General features: G+C 53.2%; 1 protein-coding gene across 1 annotated transcript in view; it reads left to right on the top strand.

The window, feature by feature from the left end:
* FLNB (filamin B) overlaps positions 1-11,934 on the top strand; it is a gene marked incomplete at its 5' end in the record, with an annotated part of 82,374 nt that overhangs the window by 56,298 nt on the left and 14,142 nt on the right. Inside the window, 9 exons of the mRNA XM_081105951.1 lie at positions 1,598-1,726; positions 2,453-2,626; positions 3,507-3,665; positions 3,954-4,157; positions 5,399-5,551; positions 5,657-5,779; positions 8,023-8,289; positions 8,907-9,044; positions 10,718-10,833. Coding sequence (XP_080962077.1) covers positions 1,598-1,726; positions 2,453-2,626; positions 3,507-3,665; positions 3,954-4,157; positions 5,399-5,551; positions 5,657-5,779; positions 8,023-8,289; positions 8,907-9,044; positions 10,718-10,833 — 1,463 coding nt within the window. The remainder of the gene's footprint in view (positions 1-1,597; positions 1,727-2,452; positions 2,627-3,506; positions 3,666-3,953; positions 4,158-5,398; positions 5,552-5,656; positions 5,780-8,022; positions 8,290-8,906; positions 9,045-10,717; positions 10,834-11,934) is intronic.

The following is an 11,934-nucleotide window of genomic DNA, read 5'->3' as shown; positions in this document are numbered from 1 at the left end:
CCAGTTCTGGGATCTTTGCCAAACTGATGGTTGCAAAAGCAGTATCTCTGTGTTGCTTTATTTGTATTGCTCTTGTGAAGGAGATTGAGCAACTTTCTAAATGTTTAAGCACCATTTGTATTCCTTTTTCTGTGAACTGGACGTTCGTATCCACAGCTTGGTTTCTCTGTTTGGTTATTGGCCCTTTGTGGTGTCCGTTTCTGGGAGCAATTTCAATACTGGAGAGATTAGCCGTTGGTGATAGGAGTTGCAAATACTTCTCCCAGTTTGATGTTTGCTGTAGTTTATGTGTATATCTGGGCATAATATTTGTTCAAAGCAACTATGTGTTATCTGCTTCTATTTAAATACCCCAAAGATGCAAATGTAGAGAAAGTAAAAAAAAAAAAAAATGTCTTTCTCCCACTTCCTCCTACCTGGTCTGTGTACAGATGTTTCTCTTGGTACCTACAAACATGCCTATAATTTTGTTCTGTTTTGTTTTTAAAGGAATGGGATAGTGATATTAATATTATACAGCAACTTTCCCTTTTCTCTTTTTAATGCAACACAAGTTAGGGCATACAGGCTCCCTCATTCTTTAATGACCTGAGAGGAGAGCCTTGTCTATTTAGCCAGCCCCCTATTCGGAAGCCAGCTCTAGTCTTCTCAATTTGCATCTGGCCACTGTGGAAATGGAAGTGCTTGCATGGGACTGGGGTGGGGAGTGGGAGGGCTGGGGTGTGTGTACGGGGGGAGAGGGCAGGGGAGAGTAGGTAGAGAGGACCACAGTGGGATAAAGTCCCACATAGTGTGGGGTGGGCTTAGAGGGCCTTACGTTTTGCCTTCCCAAAAGACCTTTCCAGCTGTGCTCCCTCTGGTAGTGGGTCATTTCTTCACATGGTTGGCCGTTTCCTCCGAATTCAGGAGAGGGGAACGCCCAGCCCATGGCCCACAAAATCATTTGGTCTGGCCCTCCCAAGGCATCAGGGGTGAGTTAATTAAATGTGTGACCAAATAGAGCAGGCTAATTCTTTACGTTGATAATGTTGTATGGCCTGCGAACGGTGTTATAAATATCCAAGTGGCCCTCAGCAGAAAAAAGGCTCCCCACCCCTGTCCTAACTAGTCACCTTGGGCTGGACTCCCCTGTTTTATTCAGCGCCCGTCTCGTCCGGGGCAGCCTTAGGATTGTTTTTCTTGTGTAACATTGAAGGAGCGATAGTGGTAGACGCCGTTGGTGTCCTAGCATGGTGATCTCCAGCAGAGGCTCAGTGCACGTCCTGCCTCTGCGTGGAGACGCCACACCTGCCTGCGGTTAGCAGCGGTTCTCAACCTGTGGGTCGCAACCTCTTTGGTGAGCGAACGACCCTTTCACAGGGGTCGCCTAAGACCATCCTGCATATCAGATATTTACATTCTGATTCATAACAGTAGCAACATTACAGTTATGAAGTAGCAACGAAAATAGTTTTATGGTTGGATCACAACATGAGGAACTGTATTTAAAGGGCCAGAAGGTTGAGAACTACTGCGTTAGAGGAAGGTGAGCACCGCTGTCCGAGGTATGCATTCCCCCGCACTGAGTCCATTTTGTTTGTGTTCTTTGCACACCCAGAGAGTCCGCTGCAGTTCTACGTGAACTACCCCAACAGCGGGAGCGTTTCTGCTTACGGTCCAGGGCTGGTGTACGGAGTGGCCAACAAAACCGCCACCTTCACCATCGTCACTGAGGATGCAGGAGAAGGTACTGTGACGTGTGTGTGGTTGTATGCTTTCAGCTTCCCCTTTGAGAGTCCAGCAGACACGATCCCAGGGCAGCTTTTAAAAAGAAGGCTGTTGGGTAGTAGTGTTTATCTTTTTTGTTTCATGTAAATCTCAGGCACAGCTGCTCTGTCTTCCACCCAAAACAGGACTTTTTGAAGTTCCTGGGGTTCTGATTGAAATCAGATCCACGCTGTGAGATGCTTTATGTGATTTGCCTGAAATTTAAGTGTTTTGGTTGATGACGTTTTTGGTTTTGTTCTTTTTGCACATGTACGTGTATCCACGGGACCACATGAGTTATTTGGCTCTGGGTGCATGTGCATTGTCTTTGTGGAGATTTTAAAATCTGTGTTTCTCATGGGATCTCCACATGGCCTCCATGGCAGTGTGTGTGACGCTTCCATATGTGCGGTTGACGTGTGGGGCTCCAGCCCTTTCTCGTCCGCACATTCCAAAGAGCAGTGAGACCTTCGGGGTGACTTCGGGGCCAGCATCTGGTCTTCCCTTCGCCAGGCATAAGCGAAGAACTCGGAGGGGGGTGTGGTGCCATAGTCCCTTAGTTCTGACCTACGCCCCTTGCCCGCGGCTCACATGGCCTGTGCCAGTCTGGCGCTCCCGACCTCAGGGCTGCCCTGGAGGAGTTGCTGTCCGTGTGGGAAGAAGGGAAGCCTCCCTGATGGCCCGCCCTCCCTGCTGCCATTCACAGGGGGTCTGGACTTGGCTATCGAGGGGCCCTCGAAGGCCGAGATCAGCTGCATTGACAACAAAGACGGGACGTGCACAGTGACCTACCTGCCCACCCTGCCAGGCGACTACAGCATCCTGGTCAAGTACAATGACAAGCACATCCCTGGCAGCCCCTTCACCGCCAAGATCACAGGTAGGGTTGCCTGACCTGCTGGGGGCTTCCTCGTGGGAGGCCTGGCCACCCCGGCAGCCTGTCTCCGCGTCAGACCAGGGGCAGCAGGCTAGATGCCTGGGTTTAGGTTTCACAGAGACTCACTGGGGAGAAACTGGGGGTGCAAGGCCAACTTTGGACAGGCTAATCCCCCCTCAGCTGGTAGTCCAGGGAAAAGCACTCACATTTGGAGGGTAATCATTTTGTCCAGTCTGACTCCTACAAATGGAAGGCCCCCAGATAGAGGCATGCAAATAATACTTATTGCACCAATATGTGGGCTCACCGATGCCCCTCTGCATCACTGCTGGATAATTATTCCCTCCCATTTTACAGATGGGAAAACGGAGTCTTGGAGAGATAGTGCTCAGCCAGGTTTCCAAGTGGGTACTCTAGGGTGCAGATTGAGGTTCTCTGACTCAGAGGCCTGCCGCTCACCTGTGTGCTCGCTGTGTTCGGACCCTGCGCTCGGTGGGTCATAAAGAAGATGCGCAGGGCGAAGGCCTTGCCCCTGAGTTCAGGCCTGTGCGAAGCAGCCAGCAGCCCTGTGCGGAGCAGGATGAGTGTTTACCTGGGAAATGCTCAAGGGGATGGCATGCAGGTGGCAGATGCCTTCACCGGCAAAGACTCATTTAAGAAGTGGTCTGTGAGGACTCAGGCTCCAGCTCCTGCCAGCATCTGGCCTTCCCTTCACCAGGCATGAGTAGAAGTCATTCATTGTTGATCAGGTCCATGAGGCATGCTTTTTCACTTAACTTTGGTAACTGCTTCAGGCTGTTCATCTGTAAACGACATGTGGGGTGAAGGCTGCGGAGCGCGGGTGACCACGTGTGACGGGCTGTGTTTGGGGGGTGTTTCCCAGATGACAGCAGACGGTGCTCTCAGGTGAAGTTGGGCTCTGCCGCCGACTTCCTGCTGGACATCAGCGAGACCGACCTCAGCACGCTGACGGCCAGCATTAAGGCCCCGTCCGGCCGTGACGAGCCCTGTCTCCTGAAGAGGCTGCCCAATAACCACATCGGTGAGCCCGGCTGCCTTCCTGGACTGAGCTGGGAGCCTTTGGTGGGAGATGGGGATTCCTTCGGTCCTTTCGGGGGAAGTAGGTAGCGCCCTGGAGTGTGATATGATAAGCCTGCTGGGTCACGTGAGTGCGTTTCCGTGTTGCGCGATTGACCACCCTACATACACTCTGGGGTAGCCAGGAAGTTAGGGAGTCATATGTCCATTCCTGCGAGTGTGTCTGCCTCCCAGCTCCTCTCCTTCATCCCCTGTCCCTCCTCTTACAAACCCCGATGTGTGCCCGGTCCAGGCATCTCCTTCATCCCCCGGGAGGTGGGTGAACACCTGGTCAGCATCAAGAAGAATGGCAACCACGTGGCCAACAGTCCCGTGTCCATCATGGTGGTCCAGTCCGAGATCGGTGATGCCCGCAGAGCCAAAGTCTACGGCCGAGGCCTGTCAGAAGGCCGGACTTTCGAGATGTCGGAGTTCATCGTGGACACACGGGATGCAGGTCTGTGGGTGGTCCCAGGCCAAAGGCCCGGGGCTTTTTGCTCAAGCTTCTTCATGTTTTCATCCTATCAACTCCCTTTTCTTTCTGAGCATCCTTCAGACTGTCTGTCCTTAAACCTGCATTATCGCGTAAGCCCCATGACCACCAGGAAAGTAGGTGCTGTCTTGTTTTCTAAATGAAGAACCTGAGGCTCACAGGGGTCAACAGCCCCCTGCTTCTGGCATTTGAACCCAGAGCCACTACAACTCCCAGATCTCTCTCTCTCGTTATCTGTACTCCCAACCCTGCTCTCAGCTCCCCAGGTCTCTTGGACTCATCCCCGGCAAAGGCTGTTGGGCCAGCTGGCCAGGACCGTGTTCCGCTCACAGTGCTTTCGTGGAAATGATGAATCTCTTCCCGTTTCCTCTCTGAGATGGTTTGTGTAGTCTGGGCCTCCTCAACCTAATGCCACAGCCAGCGCCTTCATCTTCCGCCTTCTTGAGTGATGGCTGAATTGGTGACTTCCAGACAAAGCCATAGTCCTGGGGGAAAGGGCTGGGCAATTTCTGGTCCTGATGGGCAGATGCTCGTGTTGTTAAACCTTTATATCTGCTGTCTTCGTGGTCCCCTGGCTAGAGATCCAGGGCAGCTTAAAAATTCAAATGTTCAGGCCGGTGGCTGGCGATGAGCCCTCGAGGCAGCACATGCCGTTCTTGGAGGCGTGTGGGCAGTGTTTTCCCCGGTGGGTTCTGCAGGACAGGTGCTCCGAGGGACGGTAGGACATCCCCCTCCAGAAAATGGTCCTGTGGTCTGAGTCATGTTCAGCAGGTTGTTCCACTGCAGGACTTCTCAGAGCCTTGAACCAGCTCCTCTGCGGGGGGCTGTCTGCAGCAGGGATTGCAGCGACTTTCTTTTTTTAAAATATATTTCATTGATTTTATACAGAGAGGAAGGGAGAGGGATAGAGAGTTAGAAACATCGATGAGAGAGAAATATCGATCAGCTGCCTCCTGCACACTTTCTACAGGGGATGTGCCTGCAACCAAGGTACATGCCCTTGACCGGAATCGAACCTGGCACCCTTGAGTCCGCAGGCTGATGCTCTATCCACTGAGCCAAACCAGTTAGGGCCACAGTGACTTTCTTTTTGCTCTCTGGAAATGGCAGTATGAGTTTCCGGGGTCAGATGTCCGCTCTGCATGCACCGATCTCCCCCTTCCAAATGAGTTGCTGTCAAAACAGCCCCCGGCTCCGTGTCGCAGGTTACGGTGGCATATCCCTGGCGGTGGAAGGCCCCAGCAAAGTCGACATCCAGACAGAGGACCTGGAGGACGGCACCTGCAAGGTCTCCTACTTCCCCACCGTGCCTGGGGTTTACATCGTCTCTACCAAGTTCGCCGACGAGCACGTGCCCGGTACGCGTGGCCCCCTCTGCCCTCTGCCCGCTGCTTGTTTTCTGTAAGGGCTGGGCTCTACCTCGGCCTCTGGGTTGCTCACGTACACCCTCTCGGTTCTTGCAGGGAGCCCGTTTACCGTGAAGATCAGTGGGGAGGGGAGAGTGAAGGAAAGCATCACCCGTACCAGCCGAGCCCCATCTGTGGCCACTGTCGGGAGCATCTGCGACCTGAACCTGAAAATCCCAGGTGAGCAGGAGGGGCTCACGGATCAGGGCGGGAGGGGTGGGAGGGGTGGGGGGGCCACTATGGGTGACTTACTTTTAAAATTTCAGTTATAATAGTGTTTTTAATACTTATTTTCACAGAGGCCCATTCAGGAAAAATAAATCTGTTTACCTGCTATCTTTTTCTTCTTCCAAATGAAAATGGCTTTGTTGCATCCCCTGGGGGGAAATAGATAGGTTCTTAGACTTTTCATTTAGTTTTTGTCGAATAGAATAACCTCGGTGAGAGATCTGGCCTTGCTGATGCCAGTGTCTGGAAGTTTTAAAGAGACGTCAGCCCAGCAGCACCTTCTAATTCCCATTCATCTCCTTCGTTCCTAAAACTGGACTGAGGGCTATGCTGCAGGGCTGGTGGGGGGGCGGGGGCACATCTAGCCCTTGGGCCATAAATTGTTCCCCATGGGGCCAAATTAGTCAGCAAACAGCCGTAGTCTTTCTGAAATGTGGCCCAGGGCCGGCCTCTAAAGAAATCCCCCCAAAGGGAAGGCACCAAGGCTCCTCTGCCCGCAGCTGGCACATGCTGCCTCTGGTTGCCCAGGTTCTGTGGGACGGACCAGCTAGTCTCCAGATGACCCTCACATCCTGGACTGGCGAGGGGCCCTTTCTGCACGGGGTTCCCATCTTTCCTAGTATGTCGCGCTTTGCTCTGCCCTCTGAGCAATATTTGACGGGTTCTTCCTGTGTAGAACCAGTCACGTGTGAATGTGGTAGCAGCCTCATTGCTTTGGTGTCCAGACAGGACCCCTTGAACAGAGTTGGGTTGTGACCATAAAGTTCCTGGTTAATGACTCCACGGGACTGCATTTCGTGTCTGGGCGCCCCGCCCTTCACTGGGTTTTCTCATTTCACACGCACCCAACGTCTGTGCCTCAGCTCCTGCAGTCAGTGATCTGTGCCGTGGGCCGCTGTGCCAGGCTGCGGTCACATCGCGTGGGACTGCTGGGCCGCTCTGTCTCAGATGCTGCGATGCCTTGCCAGCTGCCCTCCGGACCATGAATTGGTGCCCGTTTCCCTATTTCTTACCAGCACGGGGCACTGGTGTTCCCTCTCACTTGGATCAATCAGATGGAAAAATATGGTGTCCAGGGTTGCACTTCACTTCCCCGCTCACTGGTGAAGGGACGGCCTTCTTTTGCTTTACTCCGCTCGTTTTGCAAATTACCTGTTCCCTCTGCCTCTGGGTGTCTTACCTTTGTGTGATGTGGACACTTACCCTTTCTCTCTAGGCTTCTCTGGCTCTCAACTCCTTTTCACCCTTTTCAGTGAGTTGGCACCAGAGGACTCGGTGAGACTCACTCTTCCCCTCGTTGCCCGAACGGTTCTCTTCCGTCAGTTAGAACGGAGGACGGCTCACCAGCTGCCAGGTGTCCTCGGACCCAGGCCCTGTGGGGGGACCCTGTCCTCAGCCTCCCTCCCTTTCTCTGTCCTCAGGGCTCACAGTCCGCGCTGCTCAGCCCAGGCCCCGCAGGGCTGGAGGGTGCAGTCTCGCGTGGCTCTAGGTGATGGCATTACTTGGTCACCAGCATGTGGCGTGCCCGTGTCCACCGTGTCAGTGCAGGCACAGCCCTTGGCATGGCACGAGCCCTCGGACAGAGCAGACGTGGTCTGCTTCGCGGTGGGGTGACCCAAAGCGTCGCTTTCCTGCAGCGTGGCGTCTGGTCTTGGGTTTGCTCGGAGCTCTGCTCACGCATGGTTTCCCATTGGCTGCTGGGACTGGCGCGTGTTCGTTCACCTTTTCCTCTAAATGCATTTCGTCTTGTTGCCGAGAAGAAATGCCAGGGCTCCGTGAGAGGAGGGATGGCACCGCTTGTGTTCTCTGCCCCTACGAGCATGACGATGGCCACGTGTCGCCTCAGGCTTAGGAACATCTGAGCTGTCGGAGTTTTTGTATTTATGTGCTGTCACTGTCAGCTCAGGCACGGGTTTGAAACTGATGTGTGGCATTCACTCCGGCCAGCAAGGCTGTGAAAGTGCTCAGGGCCCCTAGAATGCTCTTTGCACTGGTGCCTGGAAGGGCCTGGCTCTTTCCCTGCTGGCCACAGCCCCCCAGGGATTTAAGGGAGATAGGAGGGCAGGCGTCCAGGCTGCGCACCCCACACCCCACGCTGCACCCGCCTGTCCCTCTGCTGCTTGCCCTGCACGTCCTGTTCTGCTGGGCCCGCACTCTAACCCTTCTCCTTCCCCCCACCTCTCACTCCCTCTCAGAAATCGACAGCAGCGACATGTCGGCCCACGTCACCAGCCCCTCCGGCCGCGTGACCGAGGCAGAGATTGTGCCCGTGGGGAAGAACTCGCACTGTGTTCGGTTTGTGCCCCAGGAGATGGGCGTGCATACAGTCAGCGTCAAGTACCGCGGCCAGCACGTGACCGGCAGCCCGTTCCAGTTCACTGTGGGGCCGCTGGGCGAGGGCGGCGCCCACAAGGTCCGGGCAGGAGGCCCCGGCCTGGAGAGGGGAGAAGCAGGAGTTCCAGGTGAGCGATCGGTAGGCTTTCCCCTTGAGGAGAGAGTAAGGGCTCAGCTGGTGGTGTGAGCACCTTGCACTCCTCACCCTGTTCTGAGGAGACGACTGTGTGTGTGAGATTCTGATGGGTGGTATTAAGGGGCATTCTTTACAACGAGGCTTCTCTGGCTAAATTCATTCAGCAACTGCTCTTTGACCCGGTGGGCAACCTGTGACGGCAGGAGCCTGTCATCAGTTACTGTGTGTGGTGCGCCTTGGAGCAGAAGGGGGCAGAAGACTGGGGCTCTTTGCAGAGCAGCCTGCAGGGCTGATGTTCTGTGGAACATGCTAGGTTTCTACAAAGCCCACTGTGAAGGTGCCTTCAATGGTGGGTGCTGGTGGGGAGGCCTGTGGGGACAAAACTAAACATGCTCCTCTCTCTCTGGCTTGGCGTGGGTGTGTTCAAAAGATGCCCGCGAACTTTGTGTCGTCATGGGTGGGACCTAGGAGACACGCAGTGCCTTTGCCTGGGTGCTGCTGGGGCCGGGGAGAGAAACGGCCTGTGAATGAGAGTGACCAGCGTTGCAGGGCTGGGCAGGAGGGGCCTCAGCCACACCCCGCCACTAACCAGGTGTTTCTCTGTCTCAGCCGAGTTCAGCATCTGGACCCGGGAGGCAGGCGCGGGGGGCCTCTCCATCGCTGTTGAAGGCCCCAGCAAGGCTGAGATCACATTTGACGACCATAAAAACGGGTCGTGCGGTGTGTCTTATATTGCCCAAGAGCCTGGTATGTATTCAGGAGCCAACTCAAGACTTTTCTTTGATTGGGGGTGGTTCGGGGGTGAGGAGCAGAAACCCGTGGAGCGAGCTCAAGTAAAAGGAGTTGATCTCTACGGGCACGTGGAGCGCTGCCTAGAAATCCAGGGGCAGAAATGCAGCCAGGCCTTCAAGGGGCAGGAATTCTAGTTCTCATTGTCTGTCTTTCTCCCTCAGCCTGTCTGCTTCAGGCTTCATTCAGCTGCTCATTCTTCCTATTGACCAACCTCTGTGCCCAACCTCGGCCACTGGCCTGTGGGACTGCCCAGAAGAGGGGTTTTACCTGGTATCTGCCCTCCCTGGAGCAGGGTCCTCTACGTTTTGTACCATGAACTCCTCTGGCATAATACAAAGTACATCTCTATATATAAAACGCTAAGCAACTGTCCAACTGTCCAACCGGTAGCTATGACGTGCACTGACCACCAGGGGGCAGACGCTCAATGCAGGAGCTGCCAAGCTGCGGTGACTTGGCAGCAACGGTTCTCAGGTGATGCACCTGGAACCAGAGAGGAGGGTGCCCGATTCCAGAGTGTGTCACCCAAGAACCACCCTCTCACAATCCAGGACCCCTTGGGGGATGTCAGAGAGCCGGTTTCGGCCCGATCCCTGCAGGCCAGGCCGAGGGACCCCACCTGCCCGAGGGACCCCTCTTACTCTGCAGATGCCCTTTGAGCCGCGGCAGCACCTCAGGTGCAGCCGGCCCAGGAAGGACCACAGGAGGTTGGCTCCAGAGCATGTCTGGCCCTTCTCTCCCAGTCCCACCCCACCGGCTACCTTCTAATTAATTTCCTTTCAATGTGCACAAATCCATGCACCAGGGCACTAGTTGGATTATAATAAAAATCAATTATATCAAAATGCAGTTATCAGAATCTTACAGGAACAAATATGTAATATATCAAGGTATGCATGTCTTCATTGATACATTAAATCTAAAATTGGGTGACTACCCTAATTTCAAAAAAAAATTGGGTGACTACCTTAATTTCAAAATAGTGATGAGTATAAATGAGATGTCAAGGTATATGTAAAACTGTAAAATGATATGAAAGTATCTGTGAACCTTGTTGGTGACAAAGTCACAAGTACTTTTTTTTTTTAACATATTTTTATTGACTTCAGGGAAGTAGAAACATCAATGATGGGAGGGAATCATTGATCAGCTGCCTCCTGCATGCCTCCCACTGGGAACTGAGCCCACAACCCAGGCATGTGCCCTGCCCAGGAATCGAATCGTGACCTCCTGGTTCATAGGTTGATGCTCAACCCCTGAGCCACGCGGCTGGGCTGTCACAAGTACTTTTAATGTGCTGTGGTTTCTTGTTAACATTTCTAAAGAAAGGAAATGCTAAATACCAGCTAGAGGTTTAGTGAAAGCAAAGATGTAATTTTTTCCCCGTTCAGGTCTTACGGATCTCCTGCGTTCTCTACAGAGGCCCTTTGGGGGACCCTGAGGACTCAAGTTCAGAATCTCTACCCTTGCCCTCCATGTTGGTCCTGCCTGAGCCAGGCAACCGGCCCTAAACCGATCGGCGAGGCCATGGAGGAGGGCAGGGTCTCTCTGAAGGCATTTTCACAGGAGGCCTCACTGTAACCGCCTTCCTGAATCTCTGAAATGATGGGACTTTCTTGTCCCCACAGGTAACTACGAGGTGTCTATCAAGTTTAACGATGAGCACATCCCCGAAAGTCCCTACCTGGTGCCGGTCATCGCGCCCTCGGACGACGCCCGCCGCCTCACTGTTATGAGCCTTCAGGTGAGACGCAAGGAAGCATCCATGTCCTTGGCCACAGGCCAGCCAGTGAGACCCTGGACTCCCAAGGCCACTTCAATCCCCGTCGGTGCTGAGGGTCCCAGCCCATTTTGACCACCGATGTTTCCCTTCTCTTGGCAGAGTCAGCTCCCCACTCGGTTAGGACAGGAGACAGTTGAGGGAACAAAACAGAGCCACAGTCAATAAAACAGCTCAGTGTTTGGGGACAAGTTTGTTTTTTAAATATTTATTCAAGAGAAACAAAGGAGGCCCGTTAATAGTTGGTTAAGGGCTAAGGAGAGCTTTCAAAACAAAGCTAACACTCCAGTGATGTGTAGCCTGCAGTTACTGGCTTCTTTTTCCTCAAGGAAGTCCATTGTGTTTTATTTTATTATGATGACTTATTTATAAGTGTGCCGGGCACCTTGCTAAGAACTTGGTCAGTGTTACCTTATTAAACCCTTTCAACAGCCTGGTGAGTGGGCTTCTCTTGACCCCATTTTAAAGATGGAAAAACTGAGGTACCAGAAACCAGATAGCATGAGGCAACAGTGAGGTCTTATGGTTCCAGAACATGAGGTCTTAACTGTGGCCTCCTTAATCCCCACCTTGGCATTGTGGCAGGTGGCTGCATAGTCCAACCTATTGCAATGCCAGGAAATGCAACTTTTCTCCTGTCTTAAACAGGTCACTGAATTCAAGCTTGCATAGGGGCCTTCAGCCAAACTAAGAACCATTGGGAGATGCTTTGCATCTTTGCTCAGGACACTGAAAAATAATGAGGTGTCTGAACCAGGAGTAGCAGCAGTTCAGTTGTGCAGTAGCACCAGAATCTCAAAGTATGCTTTCTGGTTAAAGGGCCTTCTAAATAGCCTTCCACGGCCCCCAAGTTCTTGAAAATCCTGGATTGATTAAAACCCAGTCTCGTATCTCAGACGGGCGATATCACTGGATCTAGTCCCTACACGTGGTTTATTTTTGAGATTTCCACCTCACCCTGAGGGGCATCGGTACTGCTAGTTATTCCCAGCATGACAGAGCCCCAGCCAGGATCACCATCCAGATTGAAGAGGCCTCATCTGGAGAGAACCGGGGTGCCCACTG

This window comes from Myotis nattereri (assembly GCF_964212035.1).
Source record: "Myotis nattereri genome assembly, chromosome: 14".
NCBI classification, from domain to species: domain Eukaryota; kingdom Metazoa; phylum Chordata; class Mammalia; order Chiroptera; family Vespertilionidae; genus Myotis; species Myotis nattereri.
This window is presented reverse-complemented; position numbering and strand designations above follow the sequence as displayed.